Source organism: Bidens hawaiensis, unplaced genomic scaffold (assembly GCF_021521415.1).
Source record: "Bidens hawaiensis isolate Kalapana, Puna unplaced genomic scaffold, B.hawaiensis_p1.1 tig00074635_1, whole genome shotgun sequence".
In the NCBI taxonomy this organism is placed as follows: domain Eukaryota; kingdom Viridiplantae; phylum Streptophyta; class Magnoliopsida; order Asterales; family Asteraceae; genus Bidens; species Bidens hawaiensis.
The window spans coordinates 1-23,468 of record NW_027502945.1 but is presented as its reverse complement, the minus strand read 5'-3'; the positions used below and the strand labels follow the sequence as shown (position 1 = coordinate 23,468).

The window sequence follows — 23,468 nt, the reverse complement described above, 5'->3', positions numbered from 1 at the left end:
AGAATCAAGTGCAATAATTATGCATACAATTAGAGTAATTATTTAATTACATCATAAAATAATTACATAATTACTCTATTTGTATATACAATTACTCTACTTGATTCTTACAATTAACACGTTAATTTCATTTGTACGTTAACTTTCCCATGTAAAAGTTAATTAATAATACACAAGACGAGTCTTAACCGAGCGTCCAAACTCAAGCGTAAAAACCTACAACTCGAGCTTTATAAATAAAGCCCACGAAATAAGCCGAGCTCTTTATAAGTTAAAACAAGCCAAACACAAGTCTAATAAAGCTCGGACTTGATACTAGGGTGGTGTGCGGTTCGGTTCAGTTATTAGCATTAACCGAACCGATCGGTTACCGGTTCGGTTCGGTTAATAACTGATATCAAACATGAGTTAAAATTTTGCTTAAAAATACATGAAATGAATACTTCAATACATGAAATGTATAACTACATGGAGATAAAAATACATGAAAATGATGGTACTAAACTATTAATACGCATAATACATGAAATAGAAGAAAAATGGCTGGAAAATATGAAAAAAATGAAGAGTTTGGTGCGGTTCGGTTAATTTCAGTTTTCGGTTACTTCGGCTCGATTATATCAGTTTTTGATTAAGTGTCGATTAACGATTCAATTATTGCTTACTCCTACTCGATACAACAGTTTCCAATTGCACCCATTGCTTTAACGTGTGTAATTAAAAAGATCAACCGGATAAGAGTTTCCGCATCCCCAATAAGATGTCATCTCTCACCGGAGTCACTCTAAACTATCGCCGGATTCCGGTACCGGCTTCCCGCCGGTCAAAAAACAACCCTAACCACCTAATAACCAAACGCAACAACCTCACATTCCGTTGCTCAATAGCCAACGACTCTGCAACATCACCTCCACTTTCCGGCGAGTCCGATTCACGGCGGTTACATGACTGCGTCATCGTCGGCGGCGGGATAAGCGGCCTGTGCATTGCGCAAGCGTTAGCGACGAAACACGGTGCGGTTGCAAACGACGTCGTTGTGACGGAAGCACGAGATAGAGTTGGTGGAAATATATCGACGGTTGAACGAGATGGATATTTATGGGAAGAAGGTCCCAATAGCTTCCAACCGTCTGATCCGATGCTCACTATGGTGGTACGTCACGTTATTATTAACGTTCGGTTCATTTAGAGGCTTATTTACGAGAGTTCGAGCTCAGCTCGTTTTAAGCTCAGCTTGCTTATTATTTATTGGTTAATTTATATGCGTTTTAAATAATTTATGATGGGACGTCACGTTATAGTGAACAGTTTAATGAACGTTCGGTTCATTTAGAGGCTCGAGCTCATTTTAAGCTCTTTTTCTAAAGCTAGAGTTCATGCTCGTTGTTTATTATTTATTGATTAGTTTATATGCATTTTTAATTATCTATGGTGGTACGTCACGTTATAGTGAACAGTTTAATGAAAGTTCTGTTCGTTTACAGGCTTAATTACAAGAGCTCGAGCTCAGCTTGTTTTAAGCTCTTTTCTAAAGCTTTAGCTCATGCTCGAGCTCAGCTTGCTTATCATTTATTAATTAACTAATTTATATGCATTTTTAATTATCTATGGTGGTACGTCTTGTTATCCTGTGAACAGTTTAATGAACGTTCGGTTCGTTTAGAGTCTTACTTACAAGAGCTCAAGCTCAACTTGTTTTAAGCTCTTTTTCTAAAGCTCGAGCTCATCTTGTTTTAAGCTCTTTTTCTAAAGCTAGAGCTCATGCTCGAGCTCGGCTCACTTATTATTTATTGATTAATATATATGCAATTTTAATTATCTATGGTGGTACATCTTGTTATCCTGTGAACAGTTTAATGAATGTACGGTTCGTTTAGAGGCTTACTTACAAGAGCTTGAGCTCAGCTTGTTTTAAGCTTGGATCTCTTATTATTTTTTAAATAATTAATTTATATGCATTTTTAATTATCTATGGTGGCACGTCACTTTACAGTGAACAGTTTAATGAATGTTCGGTTCGTTTAGAGGCTTACTTACAAGAGCTCGAGCTTAGCTCGTTTTAAGCTTTTTTTCTAAAGCTAGAGCTTACGCTCAAGCTCAGCTTGCTTATTATTTATTTATTTATTTATTTTTAATAAGAAACATAGATATTACATCAAGGTAGGCGGGTAACAAGCTGCGCCGCCACCCCTTTCTGAATTGCAAACCCTAACCTGCTAAAGACATACCCCTGCCCCTTTGGAGTCGACACATTGCTATGCACAACCCGTTGGACCCTGGTTAGGAAACGGATAGCTTCCGGTGCCAAGGAGCCAAAGGTATCAAAGGCCAGAGGGACAAAAACATGTTGGTTCTCTTCCCAGGCTTTAGCATGTTTCTCCACCTTCTTCGTTTCAGCCCTTTTCATTGCTTGCCCAGCTACAAACCCATTATCCCTCAAACCAGCTAAAGGAGATACCCATGTGAGGTCAACACAAGCGTGTTTTCCCCCGGCCCAACCAAAGACGAGCAAATCTGCCGGTCGTAGAGTGGATCTCCCTTCCGTGGGGTCTGTAAGGAAGTTTACGGGGGCTTCCTTTTTAGCTGATATCCCAGCTCGCCTTAAGATGTCCCAAAGAACGTCCCGCACCCAATCATGTCGGTATTTGAACCCAGGCATCTCCTTGCAATGAACCACATGCTCTCCGAATTTATCCAGGCAAGCCTTACGGCAGATCGGACATGTTTCGTCTTCTGGGTACATTGAGACCATCAAACGGTACTTAAGAATGGCCCTATACTCGACCGCAGACATGCTTTGGCCCAAGCCATCAATCGGGATAACGGTCAGAAAAACTTGGGCATGAGGACCTTGTAAGCATTCAATAACCGCCTTCTGTCGGGGGGACAATCCAAAAACTTCTCCCAGGCTCTGAGCGATTTTGCCAAAAAGGGCATTCGCCAAAGTTTTTTGAGGCTTTGGTGGGGCGGTGTCCTTATTAGAGAAACCGCCAATGTGGGAGAGCGCCATTTAGGCGTTCCAGGGCTTGCACGTAGTCTGAGTCCAGGTCGACAACTCCGCTATTCCTTAAGATGTGATTCTGCAGCTTCCAAGACTGATCCCTCGACGCTACAAAAGCGTAAACCCCAACATCATAAGCCGAAAGAAGGCCTAAACCCCCCAAGCGCATCGGTAAAGATGCAAGTCGCCACTGAAGATCACCAAAAAACGGGCCTCCACATACAACTATGTCTTCGATGGCTTCTCGAAGCCCCTTATCAAAACAGGATACCGCATCATCCATCATATGGGGGTGGCATGTTCGTAACCCAAAAAGCAACTTAGCAACCCCCATGCAAGACCTAAGTAGGAGGAGTTCGATATGGGGATCCCTAAGGCAAGGTAAGAGTTTCATAAGATCAACCGCACGAGCTGCTCTCCGCCTCGCCAACTCCTTAATAAAGTAGGGATCTCGACTAACAGCCCCTCCAAGGAGCTTTACCTCTCTCTCTGGTCTACCCATCCCACTAGGGAAAAGCCCATCTTTAACTTTCACTCCATTACACGCTAGCCAAAAAACCTCGGTTTTCTTAATATTAACTTTAAGCCCCAATGATGGCCCTTCTGAGCTGATAATGTCTAGGGCTTTAGCGACTTCGTTGGCACCACCAATAATAGTTCCATCATCCAAGTACCAAGCATGAAATGGGAGGTTACAGTCATTTTGTACCCGGAGAACAAGAGGGTGTAATGCTAAGGCAAAGAGGAGGGCCCCAAGGGGGTCTCCCTGCTGAACCCCAGTAGTAGCCCCTATACAGTCATCACCAACGTACAACCTAGCCGGCTGGGCATAAAGGAACTGGACCCATAGATAGATAGACGGGCAATGATGATGAACCTCCCGGAGAAGGGCTGTGCGGTCGACCATATTGAAGGCGTTGGAGAAGTCCACGGTAAGCATAGCTAAAGAACCGTCCGTGTGAAAGGAGTTAAGAAACCGGTTCGCGTTGTGAAGCACCGCCTCTGCCCAATGGGGGGTCCCTACCCCAAACTGAAAGTCCCCTAAATACTGAGTCATTTCCTTCTCAACCATCTTCATAGCCACTTTAGAAACCAACCTACGCCAGATAGCCCCCACAACAATGGGCCGAATTCCATTATACGACTTTAATAAAGGGGTAAGGGGGCCGAAGCAATAAACTCAGCGAGCACCTTGGGGCACAGACCCCCTAGCCATAAGTTGACGACTTCGAGTAGACCCATGGAAGTCACTGATCCCTCACCACTAAGAGCGTCCAACAAGTGTTGCGCCCGCATCCCGTCTCTCCCGCATGAGGTCCGTTTAGGAAATGATCGGATACATCTAAGCACACAGTCCCCATCCACAGAGAGAGTAGGCAGGGCGACAGAGCTAGAAGGCAAGGACGGAGGCAGCACCACCGGGTGTTTATCAATGAGGGCTTTCATGGTTGAATCTCCGAGATGGGCAACCCCACTTGAGCATAATACCTTGACTGCAGCTGTGAAATGACCATCCCTGACTTTCCTGAGACATTGTTTAATATTGAGGCTGTTTTCAGAACCCTCCTCCCCTCCCACCTCTCTTTTAGAAAAAGTGCTTCCCCCCACGTTATCAAAGAGAGAAAGAACCAAGTCAGCAAAACCAGATCCATCTTTCCACACCGCAAGTGCTTGCTGAATGCTACTACATTGCAAAGACTTTCGATTCCCTGACCTACGTTCCTGCCTAGTGGAAGGTTTCACCACCCTTAAAGTACAACGCGGAAACAATAGTAATTTGACCCAATTCTCAATCGAGCCTGGTGAATCCACTACCTTGCGTAAAGCGCATGCCAAAGTCTGAGCAAACGCCAAACGGCAACTTGGGGGATGCTCTAAACCATTTGAATGGGAAGGGAGAAAACCCGTTCCAAAAGGGATACATCCCCAACCACTCCTACAGATGGACCTGGGTCCCTATCCATAGACACACGATTAGGTTTCTGGATTCCAACGATGAATTCTCCAGCATCTCCAGAATCCACAGAAAAAGAATAGACACCATCAGCATGCTTGCACCCCCTGCTAAAGGCATGCAACGTCATGCACCTCCCACATAACCATTTATCCCCCGCCCGAAGGGCTTCCCCAACATCTATAAAAAGGTCCAAATCCTTGGAGATAGCATCTTTTAAAAGGTTCTTCCGAGTATCCGTTTTGAAATGGGTACTTTGCATGTGCTCAAGTAGGCGGAAAAACCCCGAGGACCCAGGTCTACCATCCTTACACTCGTGGAAATGCTTAAAGGGGCATGGCCTTAAACCGTTAGTGGAGCTAGGGCCAAGCCCTCCTGTATTTACGTTCCGAATTCTTTTTATGGTAGCCATGTACTCACGATAACAGAAAACAAACAAATCACAAAAGACAACGGACCCCTAAAGACCCCGACTCGAGATGAGTTAGAGCAAGAATTAAAGACCAAACCCCTCACACTCGAAGGAGGGGAGCAACTACGGGTTGCTCACCCCCCATCTAGCACCCCACAACAACCGCTAAGGCATAAGAGGAGGAAGGTATAACTCCAAAATAAAGCAAATTGTGTAGAACTCCAACTCAAAATACCCCCTTAAGCACCCAAATACAAGTAAACAACCTTTAAGTTATCCGAACGTAAGTCGTAATTTCGTCGAACACCTGGCGTGCAACACGTATTAACCACCAAAAAAGATAATATTTTGCAGCCAAGTTTATGGGGATCAAGTCTCCATTGCCGTATGCGTTCAGAAAATATGCGCGGGACAAGTTGCGAGGCGGAGTGAACTTTGCTTGTGGTGGAACCGGGGTGTTTGACACTGGCAACTTTCAGCCATACATGACCACAAGGGGGGTTGTTTTAAACTCTATTTGAATGGATTGTGATTGTTAGTGCAGTATCGGAAGACGGAGATAGAATTGGGGGTTGATTTTTAAAAAGACGGAGATAGAATTGTGATTCTTATTTATTGATTAGTTTATATGCATTTTTTAATTATCTATGGTGGTACGTCACGTTATAGTGAACAGTTTAACGAATGTTCGGTTTGTTTAGAGGCTTAATTACAAGAGCTCGAGCTTAGCTCGTTTCAAGCTCTTTTTCTAAAGCTAGAGCTCATGCTCGAGCTCAGCTCGCTTATTATTTATTGATTAATTAATTTATATGCATTATTAATTATTTATGTATATTTTGAGAGAAACCTTAATGAGTCTAAGCTTGGATCGACTCTCGTGTAGTGTGAAATTATTACATATAGAAGTTCAAAAGAGTTAATACTTATACGTACATTAGGCTCGTTAAGGCTGAACGCTAAATGATTTTCCCACACAAGGCTCGAGCTTGGGCTCAATGACTAAACAACCTATATTTGAGGATCGGCTAGGCTTGAATTGAATCAAGCTTAAACGAGCTGGAGCTCGAGCCTAAAAATAAGCTTGTTTAATAAATGAGCCATTAAACGAGCACAAGTGAGCCTAACATATTATATAATTTTTATTTTGATATATGAAATATTTATTTTTACAGTAGTTATTAATTTATGAAAACGTATGATAAAAACAAGTAAATAGTTTATATTATGTTATATTAAAATTATAGTTAAGATATACAAAAAAAGAAGAAAATAAGTTTAATATTTAATAAATAATAAACGTGTCAAGTCCGAGCATGAAAAACTACTCACGAGGCGAGCTTGGGCTTTAGAAATAGAGCTCGAAACGAAATGAGCCCGAGCTTGAAAAACCACTCACAAGTTGAGCTCGGGCTCGGCTCGTTTACTCCCGTAGGCTAAATCTAATTCACATTCTACTATAAGGATAATCTAATAGTGAGAAAGCTTTCAAATGAAACTATGAGAGGTCAGAGGTATTTGTTAGGGTTCTAGGAAGAACAAGTTAAATTAGCTTATTGATCCTTTGGTTTATCTTTATATTTGTACATAAATTAGAATGTTTATTATACAAATGAATGTTATGAACTTTGTAGTTATATTCAAATCATATTTGCATGATGTTTCTTTCAGGTGGATAGTGGGTTGAAGGATGATTTGGTATTAGGGGACCCGACTGCACCGCGGTTTGTGCTGTGGGGTGGTGGTTTGAAGCCAGTGCCTTCAAGTCCAGCTGATTTGCCTTTCTTTGATCTAATGAGCTTTTCGGGAAAACTCAGAGCCGGTTTTGGTGCTCTAGGGTTCCGCCCTTCACCGCCAGTTTGTACTCCCTTTCTCTTTTCATTCTACATCACCATTGTACATGCATTCTGACACGGTTACAGGATCATGAGGAATCTGTTGAAGAATTTGTTCGGCGGAATCTTGGTGATGAAGTTTTTGAACGCTTGATCGAGCCATTTTGTTCAGGTTATATTATTCAACTGAGAATGCCTGTTTATAATAAGGTTTATTTAATATGATTGCATATTTGGACTCACATTATTGTACCTTCCTGGTTTTGTTGTAGATATAACTTAATAAAGAACTAAAAAAGAGCTACTTACATAGAAAGTTAACCAAAATTTATTTAGGTTATTAGAAATTACAAAATTTCATGATTTTTTTCACGCATTATGTGAGCACCATATTAGCTCAATGTTAGAAAAAGATGTCATTATGTCAACATTGTCACAACACATCGGCATTTTGATGGTTTAGTGAATCAGATTAGTGTAAACGAACTGAGCCAGAGCTCGACTAGGCTCGACTTGATTCGAGCTTTTAGCAAGCCAATCTCGAGCATCTCACGAGCGTCTTGGCTCGTTGACACCATGCAATATCGAAATATATGCAAGTTTGTCACATTTAATCAAAATTTTATAAAGCATTTATGGTTTTTTTTTTCTGGCATAAAAAGGGTTGGATGCCTAAAATATACACGGGATTAAGTTCTATCACCTTTTTGTGTAACTATCACTTCAAAAAACAATTTTAGGTTTTAACCCTGGTTAAGTTAGGGGTGCTCAGTGTAACCAGATTGAAACTTTTATATTTCAGGTGTTTATGCTGGCGATCCATCAAAACTTAGTATGGAAGCAGCATTTGGAAAAGTTTGGAGGCTGGAGAAGAGAGGTGGTAGCATTATTGGTGGAGCAATTAAAGCAATCCAGGAGAAAAATAAGAGCGCCAAACCTCCTCGGGACCCGTAATATTTAATTATACTTAAGATTTCGAAATTTTAAGTATCTTGTTCTGTGTTTGAACTTTGAATGGTTATCATATGTGCAGGAGATTACCAAAACCAAAGGGACAAACGGTCGGATCGTTTAGGAAGGGACAAGCAATGTTGCCTAACGCCATCTCAAAAAGGTAATAATATTATACATTTTATTATGTCATCAAATATAAATGGTTATGATGAAATCATGAAACCAATTGAATCTGCTGTACACATTAAGCATACAGTTTATTATATCCAGATTTGGCAAACTGCATGAATAGAATGAACTTACACCTTTTATTTGTTCATAATATAAATCAGAAAAGAAAATCTAAAGTTTGTTTCCAAATTCCAGATTATATAATACGTCCATTCAATGAATCATGTTTGTAGGTTGGGTAGTAGAGTGAAGCTGTCATGGAAGCTAATAAGTATCTCAAAGTTAGAGAATAGAGGTTATAGTTTGACTTATGAAACACCAAATGGATTTGCAACTCTGCAAACTAAAACTGTTGTCATGACTGTTCCATCCTACGTGGCGAGTGACTTGTTGCGTCCTCTTTCGGTATGCCAAGCTCAAACTAAATTTTTGAAAAAAAAAATACATATTAAACTGATATGCTAATAACCCGTTTTTTAGTTTTTGTTATTTTGTTAAACTATTAAGTGGTTAATATTATTATAATACAGTTGGAAGCAGCTGAGGCTTTGTCCAAATTTTATTATCCTCCAGTTGCAGCTGTATCTGTTTCCTATCCAAAAGAGGCGATTCGTTCTGACCGCTTGATCGATGGTCAACTCAAGGGATTCGGTCAACTACATCCGCGAAGTCAAGGCGTTGAGACTTTAGGTTGTTTTTTATCTAAAATCTCAACATCTTCATAAGTTTTTTAAAATTTTATTTTTATAAACAATGTGATTTTTCATTTGGATTGTATAGGTACCATATACAGTTCGTCTCTTTTCCCTAACCGGGCCCCACCTGGAAGGGTTCTTCTCCTTAACTACATTGGAGGGGCTACAAATCCCGGTATTTTATCCAAGGTAAGCCCAAGGGCTGTTCATGAGTCGAGCCAGGGTGGTTTCGAGCCCGAGCTCGAAATTAAACGAGGCAGCTCAGCTAGGCTTGAGCTCGATTTTGAAGTTAAACGAGCTTAAGATCGAGCCAACGAGCCGAGCCATGTCCCGATCCGAGCCATGGTCGATTTTGGCTCGGTTACAAAAATGATCTAACTCAGCTAAGGTTGTTTCAAATCAAGTTTTTTCAGCTAATTTTATTCGAGCTTTTATCGAGTGAGCCACGAGCCCGAGCTTTTTGAACGGCCTTCTGCCCAACTCTGGTTTTTTATTTTGACCCATTAGTTCATAAACGGGCCAAGTTCGGTTACGTTTAATCTGTAACGGGTCAAACAGGAAAAAAAAAAGGTAGCTTAAAAGTAAACAGGTTAAACTGGTATAAAGTTGCCCAAAGTATATTTTTAATGCATAAAAATATAAATTAGCTTACTAATAAAATCAGTTATTTAAATAATATATTTAATTATTTATTCTAAGCATATATGTCGCCTTGATTTCATTGATGATAATTTATATATTTATTATCAGACGGAGAGTCAACTTGTGGAAGCAGTTGACCGTGACCTAAGGACGATGCTGGTAAACCCCAAAGCAGGTGAACCGTTGACTTTGGGAGTCAAAGTGTGGCCTCGAGCGATCCCACAGTTTCTCATTGGTCATTTTGAGACTTTGGAAACTGCAAAATATGCTCTTAGTATTGGTGGGTTTAGAGGTATGTTTCTTGGTGGCAACTATGTATCGGGTGTGGCTTTAGGTCGATGCGTAGAGAGTGCTTATGATGTTGCAACCGATGTAAGTAATTTTTTGTCACGAGGCGTGTATAAGTGATATTATTATGTCTTTCGGATACTTAGGTTGGTATTTAAATTTTTGTGACAAGGCATGTAAAAATAACATGCCAAACTATTCGGTCGGTGGCTATTAAATATCATAACAAGCATCAAGAGGAGGTTTTACAAATTGATAATTAGGAGTTGTTAAACGAAAACATAAATAGGAAAAGAAACAATTCACCAATCACGGATTTGGTGATACAAGAGTCTCGACATATAAGTAATCCGCTATCCCCAATAGCGGTTTAGGAGGGAATGAAATATGTAATCTGGTATTCTGAAAAGCGGCCTACTTGACAAGTCCTAATCCGCCATTCCCAATAGTGGATTATTTAACCTTGTTAACCGGCGTTAGTTTTAACAAACCAAGTTAACCCAGTTAGTTTTTTAACAAACCAAACTAACCCCTTATCCTAGATATTTTTAACTTACATTGAACTTTGAATAGTTTTATAAAAGTAGATGTTTTATAAATTGAAATGTAAAGTACATGTTTAATAAAAGTAGTAATAATATTAAAAATATGAAAGTACATGCTTTTAACTTACATTGAACTTTGGATTTCCCTTTTACTTTGGATTGATACATGCTTTCAAACCAACGCTGCAAAGTTATTATTCTGGTATTCATATGGAGACTGTTTCACATAATAATGGAGATTCTTTCAAATGCAAATTTGACATGTAGATTAAGAGTACAAGTTTTTAATTTACATTGAACTTTGGATTCCTCATTTACTTTGGATTTATACATGCTGCCAAACCAGGCTTTGATTTTATCTGCATGTGTACATGCTTTGATATTTATCACATGGTAGGCTTTATTTTCTGCATTTGTACAGACTTTGATTATTATCACATGGTAGGCTTTTATTTTCTGCTTGTGTACAGGCTTTGCTTTTATTTTTTTGCATGTGTACAGCTTTTGATTATTATCACATGGTAGGCTTTTATTTTCTGCATGTGTACATGCTTTGCTTTTATTTTCTGCATATGTACAGGTTTTATTATTATCATATGGTAGGCTTTTATTTTCTACATGATCAATCACATCAATCATTTTCTTCATGTATATTTGTTTGAATCAATGAATTTGAGGGGGTTAATGGTTGGTATTTTGTGGTTTGTATGATTCAATGGTTCAACATCATGACGGTGACAACTAATAAAAAAAGTTCCTAAGCTGCCATTAACAATAGAGGCTTAGGCTATAAAATTTTTTTGTGTAAGTGTAATCCGCCATTCAGAATAGTGGCTTAGGTGTTTTTTTTGTGTAATCCGCTATTTGGAATGGCGGCTTAGGTTGTATTTTGATGTAATCCGCTATTCAGAATAGCGGATCAAATAGTATCTAATAAATTTAGCTGATTACATGGTAGGAACAACATAGTTTTAGAATAGCGGCTTAGGTGTGTTTACCAAAAAATAAAAAAAAAAAAAATTTAGTTGTAATCCGCTATTTAGAATGGAGGCTTAGGTATTGACTTAGATAAAACCCTAATTCCTGAAACCCTAATGATGGGTCATAAATAACATAACGGGTCATAACATAACATAATAATAGGATATAATATTAGCAACTATGTTTAAGTATAATAACATATTTAAATAGTATTTGATAAATTATTTGTTTATAAAAGCTAATGAGGTGGATTTCAGTTTATCACCCATTATAATAATATCTTCTCATACTTGTTAATTCACCATCCACTATAATGGATTCATCATCCTCTCATTCAACCAAAAGTGAGGGGAATCCCAATTCATCCCAAGTTACTACCGTTGTATGTGCTAGCAGTCCAACAAACGACATATCCAAAGTGTTATGTTACCTATGTCGTGCTTCTACTTACTACCGTTGGATTTGCACGACGTGGATCCTACATTGTGTAAATGTTCATATATCTAGTTTCATGATACAATACTTCTTTTGTTTGAGTAACTACTTATATGCTTTTGAGGTTGTTTAGGCATCATGCGATCTTCCTCAGCCTGAAGCAAAGCAACAACCGTCACCAGAGTTAACTTTTGACCAATTGATCTTGATTTGTTAAAAGACCCGCATGTACCGAAGAATGTTTATGAAAACGAAGGGAAAGAAGTTGAACTAGATTACTACCATGACCCGTATCCTGGAGAGCACTCCTCGGATTCCGAATGGTCAAACGACGACTGCCATTGGAAGTAAACTAGAATTAAGTGTATACTCTACTTTTTAATAAGTAGTTTGTTTAATTCTATTTAATAAAGTTTGTAATGTTTATTTTTTTGTGTTTTAGTGGTGTGTGTAATGTATTTTTTTTAATCTAAAATTAAAAGTTTATCTTAAGACAAAAAGCATAAAAATAAATAAAAAAAATCATATTTTCTTTATAAGGGTAAAGTTAAAATACAAAGGACAACAAAAATGAGAAAGGTGAGAAGTAATCTGATTCATTGATCTTAAATTAGGATGGTGGAGATTGATTTAAGAATAAAAATTGATGAAAAGGGCATGAAGGTAATAACCCATTTATAATGACTCTCTCTCCACATGCAAGTCACATGTCAATTCCTCCATTATTTTAAAATGTCTATAATTTTTTCAAACAACATTTTTTTAGAATTTTTTTACCATAATAACAAACATTTTTTATCTTTAATATGAACATCATATTGTTATATAAAAAAAATATTGGTTTTTTTTTATTGTGTTATTTGGTTGTCAATTGTGTTTTTTAATTGAGTTTTTCTATGCATTGTGTTAAGATTTTGATCATTGTGTTTTTTAATTGGTACTCATAGTAAAGATAAAAATTAAAACAAATATTACAGCATTGTGTCTTTTTGTTCATCATTGTGTCGTTATGTTCAATATTTGTCTTTCTACTTATCATTATATTTTAGTCATTGCACTCGACATTCACTTAAGTTGAGAAAAATAGTGTCATGTTCATTGTGTATTACGTTCAAGTCATTGTGTAATATATAGATTCCATTGTGTTTTACGTTTTAGGTCATTGAACTATATGCATTTACCATTGTGTCTTACGTTTCAAGCCACTGTGTTATATGTATTCATCATTGTGTTTTACGTTTCAAGTTATTTTGTGATATGTATTCATCATTGTGTTTTATGTATTAGATAATTTGTTGGTATTTTTCATTATATTTATATATTATTACACAACGATGCTATTAGTATTAGAAAAAAACAATGATAAGTTGAAAGACACAATGACGAACAAAAAAACACATTGACAAACATAAAGACACAATGGTAAGCAAAAAAGACACAACGACGTAATTTTTTTTATTTTTATATAACAAAATCATACTCATATTAAAGATAAAAAAACGCTTGTTATTATGGTGAATTTTATTTTTTTTTAAATATCATATGAAAAAGTTATAAACGTTTAAAAATGATGGGGGAATTAACATGTGACTTGCATGTGGAGAGAGAAAATGTGTACTATTACTTCTATACCCGTTTTCCTTTGGTCCCTACTTGACACATGTCAATTAATTATGGGTTCTTACACTTCTCATTTTTGTTGGCCTTTGTAGAAATAACTCACCCTTCTTTATAAATGCCAAATACATGCTTCTGCACTTTAAACAAAATCATATTTTCTCATCCCACACTACTTCAAGCACTTTAAACAAAATATCTCAAATCTCTCATCCCACCCACACCCTAAGTCAACCAAAAAAAATGAATATGAACTTGAATCTCAACCCGGGTCCAAGGGATGAAAGTCTCTTGCACCTAGGAGACGAACACCATGCCCAAAAATTTGTTCCTGAATCCACAAGAAGGGGAGATGTGTACAATGGTTTTTAAACATGGGGACAATTCATTCTGGGAGCTAAGTCATCAAGGATGCATTACTCTACCAGGTAGAGTTTTGAAGTACATCGGTTTATTTGGTTTTGGTGATGTCTTACAATGTGGTTATAGGAGAGTTGATCGAGCGTTGATAGTAGCACTAGTTGAAAGGTGGCATCCCGAAACGAATACATTTCACCTACCTCTTGGTGAGGCCACCGTAACCTTGGAGGATGTTAACGTTCTATGGGGGTTACCTATTGAGGGCGAGGCATTAACTGGGTTCGAGGGTTCGTTTGAATACAATGAACGCATGCATATATGCTCTGCGTGGTAGGGGCCGTCGTGGTCGACAAAGAACTCGGGTAGCCCTCGTACATGATGATGATGATGATGATGATGATGATGATGATGATGATGATGAGGGGGAGGGTCCCTCTAAAATTTTGGAGGGCTACAACCAATTATGGGGAGGGTCCTCAAATTTTGAAGGGCCTACATGCAACTATGGGGAAGGTCCCTCAAATTTTGGAGGGCCTACTCCCAACTACGGGGAGGGTCCCTCTAATGTTGGAGGGGCAACACTAGATTGGCAAGCCGATTACCGACCTTCATTTGAAAATGTTGGACATGGATCACCAAACATTGAATTAGGTACCCAGTCAAATGTTAACAACAATTGGGTATCCTCATTGTTTGACTACACTCCTTCTAGTAATATAATTCCTGCAATATACGCAAACCAGCTAGGACATTTCCAGAATTACGATTATACCGGTCCTAGTGTACAACAACCACGTTACCAACATTTAACTTCGGTTCAAATGAGCTTGGACCTACATCTGAGTCAACCCGAAGGCTCCAGTCCACCAATTGATAATGAACCCAAAGATGCAGAACCAAGACGTGTACAACTAACAAGACATCCAAGACCAGCTGGGGCCTTTCCAAAATAATTCGGTGGCTGTGTAATCCATGAACACCATTTACACCATGAACACCATTTAAACCATGAACACCGTTAACACCAATTTGCACAAACCCATTACCGCCATTAATTTGTTGAGGAAGGTTAGCCAAATACAATTCCTAGTATGCAATCGCATTACTTGCATGCATGATATCAGCACAGCATAAAACTATCTTCTCTCTATTTACGTCCATACGCGCCCTAAAGCCTTCAATCAACGCCTCCGCCTGCAAAATTATCTGTTCTTGAAGATTCGCCATATATAATCTTGGAGTGAATTTCGGATGTAACAGTAGTTCAGTGTGCGTGTAATGTATTATCTTAGTGATTTAACAAGATGGTTTGACAGTACGAATTAGGGTTTTCAGGTGATATTGATGGACTTGAACCTTCAAAACATGCATGCAGATAAATAAAACTCAACGGCGAAGAGGCGAAAACAAAAACGGAGAATAATAAGAGAAGAATTAAAGGTTTGTTATGCAAAATATTGATGGTTGTTTGATTTGGTTGTAGATGAATGTGAAGAAGAAGAAGAATAAGAATATACAACGAACTTACAAAATTCACTTTATTATTATTATAGTCTTTTGGCGGAATTACAGAAAGTGAACCTTTGAAACAAACATTTACGATTTTACCCCTGACTATGTGTAGTGGAGGATTATAAAATTAAAGGATTTTCGACACGTGACGCCACATTATCAGAGTGACGATTTTTATTTCAGGGTGTAGTGGTGTTCAAGCCATTTTTCGTCCCCTTTTTTATTTTATTTGTATTATTATTTTCAAACATATAACGACGACAAAGGTATGCCCCCTCCCCACACCACTCATCGCCCAAAAATCGCTGGGGGCGGTGTTAGTGTCGAAAATCGGCCAAAAAAAACACCTTTTATCGCCCCATTACGTATGGCCAAAAACAAGGGGTCTTTTAACCTTTTTAAATTTTATACAACAAAATACGATTACATAGATAAATTGTACTATTATTCAATAATAATGTAACTGTTGAATAGAATAGAATGATGCTATAGGAACATAGGGTTAGAAACATTTAGTCATTTATTATTATTAATAAAAACTGTTTGGTTTGTTAAATCCCGAACCTTTGGATTACAAACTGTTTGGTTTTTAACTTATAAATTAGTAATTTCAAGGTTACAAATTATAAGTTTGAATGTTAAATATACCTAACAAATTTATTATTTTCCGCCGGTGTGTTGCATGGCCACTATCCTAGTGGTAATAATATTATTCCAATCCGTCTCTTAACTTTTGACCATAATTTTAAAAAAAGTTAAAGGTAGAGGGAGCCTATATGCACAATAACACAAACATGTAACCCAATTCTCCCTCTTTTAACTCCAAATTCAAATCCACAAATTCAACCGTTGAACTCAATTAGGGTTTATACAATAATAATAATAATACTCTCTCGATCTGCTTCCACGATCTCGTTCAATTAACCATTAATCACAGTTCTTCAGCTCAAATTCAACACATTTTAAGGTTTAATTTCACGAAATCATGAGGCGCCATGGCTGGCAACGTCCGCTTCATCCTCTACAGGTAGTGTTTTGATATTAATATTAATATTAATATTAATGCTAATAATTTAAGAGATTAAGCTGATTGTGTTTACAGGTTGTTGGAATGTCGATCTACGGTTTTCTGGTTGCGGCTTTCTATAGCTTCGTAGGGCTGTTTGTTGGTTCGAAAACTGCGGTGATTGTTGTTAACTCGGTGTTCTCGTTTACGGTATGAGTATTGATGGTTAATTGGTTATGTTATGTGGTGTGGCGTGCGTGGTTTGGATTGGGTCGGTTTTGACTTTTGGGCAAACGAGCTGAGCTGCTCGTGAGCTACTTGAGCTCGGATCGATAAAATGATCAAATCAAGCAGAGCTTTTCGAGCTTGAGCCGAGCTGAAAAATAAGCTCGTTTAGATATCGAGTTCGAGCTCGAGGCTTGTATGGGTAGCTCGTTTAGGGTTGTTGAGCCTTAATGAACCTTGTGTGTTTTTAAGTTGACCTGTTTTGGACTTCTATTTATTAGTTTCACACTGCACAGCCGAGCTTGAGCTGAGCTTTGGTTTGTTTAAGGTGCTACATGAGCTTGAGACAAGCGTATGATCTTTTTAAGGTTTTGTTGAAAGTATATACAAATTAACAATAATTATAACTGTGTATAAGTTAATTAATAGATAATAAAACGAGCCAAGCCCGAGCTTGATAAAACAACTCTTGAGCCGAGCTCAAGCTTTAAAAAAATAGCTTGAAACGAGCCGAGCTCGACCTCTCGTAAATCAAAACGAGCCGAGCTCAAGCCTAGTGTGCTTGGCTCGGTTCGTTTACACCCCTAGCTAAAAGCTAACACAAATCAAAACTTCAGTTTTGAATTTTTGAAAGTCATTCTATTTAGATTTTTTTGGTTAGGGTACTAATGAATTTGGACTTTATACATATTTATTAAATTCTTATAAATTAATTAAAAAAAAGCAAATATATAAGTTCGATTCTGTCATTTTACATGCAATACTAAAACCGAGCTGTACGTTTAGTTTTACAAAAACATAAAACCAAACCGTCTGTTTTTATTTCAGTTATTTTTTTTTTGGTTTCATGCTGCACACCCCTATTAATCACCATGATTCTAACTTCTAAGAGATGTGATTGTTTGTCTTCCAAGTATGATCACTAAAACGCTGTTTTTGAGTTTCAGGCCGTAGCAGTTATGTTTCTGTTTGTAAGGTGCACTGCAATTGATCCAACTGATAAAACATACTCCAAAAGGAAGAAGAAGTCTAAAAACATGTCAAATAAGATTAATTATGGTTTTCTTTTGGGTCACATTATTATGAGGTTTTTCACAAAGATTGAACGCAAGATTCTTAGGAAGTTTATAAGGCGAAAGTACCTTGATCCTTTGAGTACCACAGCTCAAATGGAACCTCTGCTTCCATTTCCACTTGTCGTCAAGGATGACTCGGTTTCACCTGGCCCGTTTCAAGATGACATCTCATTTTGCCTCCTTTGTGATTCTCAGGTTAATCTTTTGCCAAATTTCCAAGTCTTAAGTAGGATTGTTAGATGGGTTGCGTTCGTTGATTGGCGGGTCAAATCTAGCACGAACCCGAACACAACATGGACCAGAAAATCGTGTCAGTGAACCGAAACACGACAGTGACGACCCGGGTTTTCGCGGGTTGACAAGAACACGAATTGTTTCACCCGAAATTTTATTTATTTTTGCATAGTAGTAATTACAAACAATACAAATGTATATAAAATAATTAACTTTAAACTATAAAATTTATGCTACTTTTTCTTTTATCTTTTAAGCTCGGACATAAAACATCTGATTAGGTGATGTAATTACAAATAACACATCTTAATAAATAAGTATAGATTAAACGGGTTACATCGGCCAATCTGATACCTTACAGGTCGGCCGAACACGACCCATTTAGCTAAACGTGTTCACGGGTTTGACCCAGAACTGACCCAAATATGTTTGTTTTCACAGGTTAAAAAGCATAGTAAGCACTGCAGGACTTGCAATCGGTGTGTTGAAGGGTTTGATCACCACTGCAGGGCAAGTAACTTTTGGCATATATATATTTTTATTTTCTTCATTTCAAAATCCTGTGTGTCTAACATACCGCGGCAACGGTCTCTGGTTTCAGTGGTTAAATAACTGTGTTGGGAAAAAGAACTATAGGACCTTCATTCTTCTCCTAATCTCTGTGTTATTAATGGTTAGTAACTTGCTACTTTTACTATTTCTGTTTTTTTGGTGACTTATTATTGTGTTGACTGGTCAACTTTTACAATCCAGCTTATTATGGAAGGAGGGACTGCAATTGCCATTTTTGTTAGGTGCTTTACAGATGCACATGGATTAAACAGAGATCTTACAAAAAGACTCCATTTTCATTTTCCAAGAGGACTTCTTGCAGCTATATGTGTAAAGTCTTTCTCAGTTTCTTGGCCAAAAAACATAAAATATAAATAATATTTATGAGAATTCCGTTTATCACTGCTTGATTGTGATATGTGATATGCATGTAATAGGTTTTGCTAGTTTTACTGACGGCTTATGGTTCAGCGGCTTTAGGACAACTTTTCTTCTTTCATGTCGTTCTCATCCGCAAGGTATGTATACTGTTAGTTGTGGTATATGCCTTCAGATCTAAGGGGTGTGTGGAAAGTGATCATGTGACATGGAATAAATTTAGGGGTCAAACAAGCTGAGCTGAGGTGGAGTTTGACTAGGCTCAAGCTCGGCCCGTTTAACTTACTAGAGCTCGAGCTTGAGCTTGGCTCGTTTCGTGTCCTATTTGTAAAGCTCAAGCTCGGCTCGTGAGTAGCTTATTAAGCTCGGGCTTGACTCGTTTATTTTATATTATTTAATCTAGATACATTTAGTTATTTTAATTGTTATTTTTTACAAAATAATAATAATAATAATAATAATAATAATAATAATAAATTTGTAAATATATATTTAATATCTTAATATCTTATATAAAAATGATATAAATAATAGGCTCGCTAGCCGGATTGAACTTGATAAGTGAAGCCTGGGCTCAAGTTCGTTTATTAAATAAGCTTTTTTTACAGGCTCGAACTCGTTTAAGCTTGGTTCGATTCGAGCTTTTAGCGAGTCGATCTCAATTAGCAAATGAGCTCGTTTACATCCCTAGGAATAACATGGGTTGCTAGAAATAGTGTTTGGATGTGCTTATGTTGATATTTAAATGATCTATTGTTTAAGGATCAGTTGCATTATACCCCAAAACTAGAAAACTACACAATAGTACAATACTAAACATTTTCTTATGATTAATTGTTTTACACTTCCAACAATTAATAATCAAATATGATGAATGATATTTTAGGGAATGAGAACTTATGATTACATAATGGCAATGAAAGATGAAAATGAGTTATTGGCACAAGAAATGTCAGATGAAGATGATTCAGATTTTTCGTCAGACGAGAGCATAGAGTTGGATTCCCCTGAAAAAACAAGATTCAGAATATGTAGAGACAGAAGCCCAGAGGTATGTAGTATCAAGACAAAAACTTTTTATTTTTATTATTCGCTAAGAAAGTGTCATTAGATAGTAGCCATCATCAGTTCATCACATTTGTTTTTTTTATTCGCTTTAACCTACATTAGCATACATAACCTTACAGGACAATTTTTCGAAAAAATAAAAATAAAAATAAAAATAAATTCATGTAAAATCAAAATTAAAACTTGGACCTATCAAACTTCTTTTAAGGAATTTTGACCATTCAACTTTCTTTTTAATCAACTTTTGTATTTTTATAAATTGAGTGAAACCTCTATTACCTGTTAGTCTGTTACATACGTGCCAATTGTGTAAAACTGATGATGTGGCACGCCAAGTTTTCACGCAATTGAAGAAGTCAACGTTAGTAAAACTTGCTTACTATTTAGTGATAATCATCCTCGTTTTGCATGTGAGACACAAATCACAACAGTAATAACCGGATGTCAATGATATTTTCAGAGCCAACAAGTGCTTTCGGTTCGAATCGATAAAGAACCACAAACAGCTAAAAAAGCCGAGGGAAAAGGTTTTCGTGCAGGCATAAATCCATGGAAACTTATAAAAATGAGCCGTGAAAAAGCTCAGTTAGCTGCTGATAAAGCCCGCGAAAGGTTCATGAGACAACAAACAGTTAACGAAAACAATGATACACTCAAACCACTACCACTCGAGACAAAAATCGGGCCATCATTAACGACATCAAATATAGATAACAACAACAATGGCGTGAAACGCAGGCTTTCGAGTCCTAGAAGACGGTTATCTGTTTCTCCATCACCAAAACAAATGTACAAGAGTAACTTTGATCTCAAGTTGACTGAGGTTTCTAAGGAACTTGAGACGTATATTTCGAGGCAGGTTTTGTGTTCGGTTATGAAAACGGGCGAAAACGAGTCATCACCGTCTCCAAGATAGTTGGTTTTATGTTCTCAATCTTTGAGAAAGATGTGTATTTGGGTGTTATGTATGTTGATTCTAATGTGGTTATTCATTCATACATATAAAAGTGTATTTAATATTTATTAATGTCATTATTTGTTCACACATGTAAATGGCTGTTTGGCAAGTACTGAATCATTAAGTTGAATGATTAAGAGTCTCTGACCCAGAACCTATAAGTGTTGTTTGGTTGGACATCTAAATGACTATGTAGAATGGCTATTCTACCTCTCGAAATTATTTTGTTCAGAATGAACTACCAGGATACTTTGTTTTTTTTCATTGAAACCCAATAGATATCTATCTATAATATATATAAACGAAAACATAAAACTCCTATGTGTCGCGATGTGGTCGCTCCCCCTTTTTTTGGAGTCACTAGATTTGTTTGATTTTTAAATAGAGGTTTCTCATGCATTTGACCTGAATTCATGGGTATGAGTCTTATTAAACTCAGATATTCCTTAAACGGGTTATAACATCTCATTGAATAAAAAATTATTCTCACCAAATTATTGATGTAAAAATCATATAAAATAGGATATACTAAAATTTTTTATCTTATTTATTTTAAAAAAGATATATATATTATTTAAATTAAAAAACCAATTTTATAGTAAAAAAATAAACGGGTCTTTGGTCTCATCAAACCATAAGTTAATTATCAATTTTCATAAATATTATTTATAATTTAAAAAACAATTTTATAGTAAAAAAAATAAACGGGTCTTGGGTCTCATCAAAACCATATAGCTTTTAAACCGGGTTATAACATCTCATTTATTTGTGAAACAATTTATCATCAAACCATAAGTATATTATTAACTTTCATACAATAAAAAAAATATAAATTCAATAAATAAATAAATATTAGAACAAACAATATAAAACAACCCCCGTAATACGGGGGGATAAAAACTAGTATATATATACGTAAAAATGAAAACATGTACACAAAAGTTTCAGATACAAAAATTCTAAGTGCCAAAATATAAATGTTTAAAAATGAAAATAATATGCAATATCTAAACCCGCGTCTTCATTCTTGTAGCCCAAACGGTGTCTTGTCTTCATACTTGCAGTATGAACCGACGTCTTCACTCAAACCGTAGAAATTGCCTAACAAAACACAGTTACATTAATAAAATAAGGCTTAAAAACCATATGCAAATGTAATTATATACGGTTGACATACCTCTTCTTTGTCTTTTTTTTCTCTATTTAGTTGATGTATAATAATTACAAAGTATATCTTCAATTTTGAGATAAGATTTACAAAGATTATGATAATTCTAAACAATATTTGACATATAATATAACCAATCATCTAGCTTCACCTCAACACACCACATTTCATACTACTAACACATGTTCTTGAGAGTGAAATATGTAAGCACCCATACTTCACACGTGACGTTTTTATGTCGGCACTTTTTTTCACGTTTCACGGTACCACAACGTATCTTCTAATTTTCAAAGATAAAGTAGATAGAAAACTCTCTAAACCAATAAGTAATGTGTTGTTTCATTGATTAATGTCCATGCATGTGTTGGTATACCATTTTTAATTCATTTATGAAAAATGATTTGATTTCAAACTTATTTAAACAATGATATATAGACATCACTAGCATCCAAACAATAATAGTACAAATACAAATTAAAGTCAACTCAATCGTTGACCATTTATAACATGTGTTATTGATGTTGCCTTGTGTTAACACTGCGAATAGATAAACCGTGCAAAAACTTGGTAAATCCAAGAAAATTGAGCTTTCCATCACTGCTTTGTATCCGGTCTTTTAGTATCAAGTGACCCGAATCACCCACGTTCATTTCCTACACATGTTATCAGGTTTGCAACCTGTCTCCCACATTTTAAACTTATCAGTCGCGGTAAGAGCTTTACAACAAAAAGCAGCCGTTGCTTTCTCTCTCCCGCATGCAATAATAAAAATTCAGTATTCCCAAAATGTCCTTTGTTTAATAAATGTTATCAATTAATCTTGTTTCATGCTTACCTTTCCATGTGCCAAACGGTCCATAAATGTTATGAAACCGTCCAATTAGGCACTCGATTCCAAAATTTTTCGTGTAATGCTTGCACAATTCCTCGGTTGCTAGTTTCTCCAAACCGTAAGCATGTTGAGGCTAAAATACAATTTCAAAATAATAAAACAATTACAATTAGGTGCAAACAACCGTCCTCGAGATCAGCCTGCCATAAGCTTAATAAACTAGACCAAACTTCACCTATCGAGCTCGAGTTGGCTTGCAAGCCTAATCAAGCCGATTATTTACATATGGGTGAGCTAAAATGGTAACGGGTCAAGTGGTTTCATAAAATCTCCTACGTCATTTTATATAATTATATAGGTGGCATTCATGGCCCATTCTTCAAAGAATGGGTTGATTTGGACAAACAAATTTGTATATGGGCTCATTTGGGTCAACTCATATTAAACAACGGGGTCAACTTGGGTCTACTCAAACAAGACAACAGGTCAAAACGGGCCATTATTATAGAACTTGTTAACTTTAAAAAGAATATAGCAGGTGAACCTATTTTGATACATTTTCCAAAATGACT

The 23,468-nt window shown here is 36.8% G+C and overlaps 2 protein-coding genes across 2 annotated transcripts; both read left to right on the top strand.

Moving 5' to 3' along the window:
- Positions 1 to 707: 707 nt before the first annotated feature.
- Positions 708 to 10,087, top strand: LOC143606401 (protoporphyrinogen oxidase 1, chloroplastic-like). Its single transcript, XM_077082176.1, has 9 exons — positions 708 to 1,153; positions 7,036 to 7,221; positions 7,287 to 7,371; positions 8,002 to 8,149; positions 8,233 to 8,313; positions 8,558 to 8,729; positions 8,855 to 9,014; positions 9,105 to 9,208; positions 9,770 to 10,087. The coding sequence occupies exons 1-9, from the start codon at positions 761 to 763 to the stop codon at positions 10,067 to 10,069; spliced, it is 1,629 nt and encodes a 542-aa protein (XP_076938291.1). The 5' UTR covers positions 708 to 760; the 3' UTR covers positions 10,070 to 10,087.
- Positions 10,088 to 16,271: 6,184 nt separating this feature from the next.
- On the top strand, positions 16,272 to 20,989 carry LOC143606402 (protein S-acyltransferase 18-like). The gene is made up of 9 exons (XM_077082177.1): positions 16,272 to 16,426; positions 16,502 to 16,615; positions 17,578 to 17,901; positions 18,382 to 18,450; positions 18,542 to 18,613; positions 18,694 to 18,822; positions 18,930 to 19,010; positions 19,757 to 19,921; positions 20,399 to 20,989. The coding sequence occupies exons 1-9, from the start codon at positions 16,385 to 16,387 to the stop codon at positions 20,852 to 20,854; spliced, it is 1,452 nt and encodes a 483-aa protein (XP_076938292.1). The 5' UTR covers positions 16,272 to 16,384; the 3' UTR covers positions 20,855 to 20,989.
- Positions 20,990 to 23,468: the final 2,479 nt, after the last annotated feature.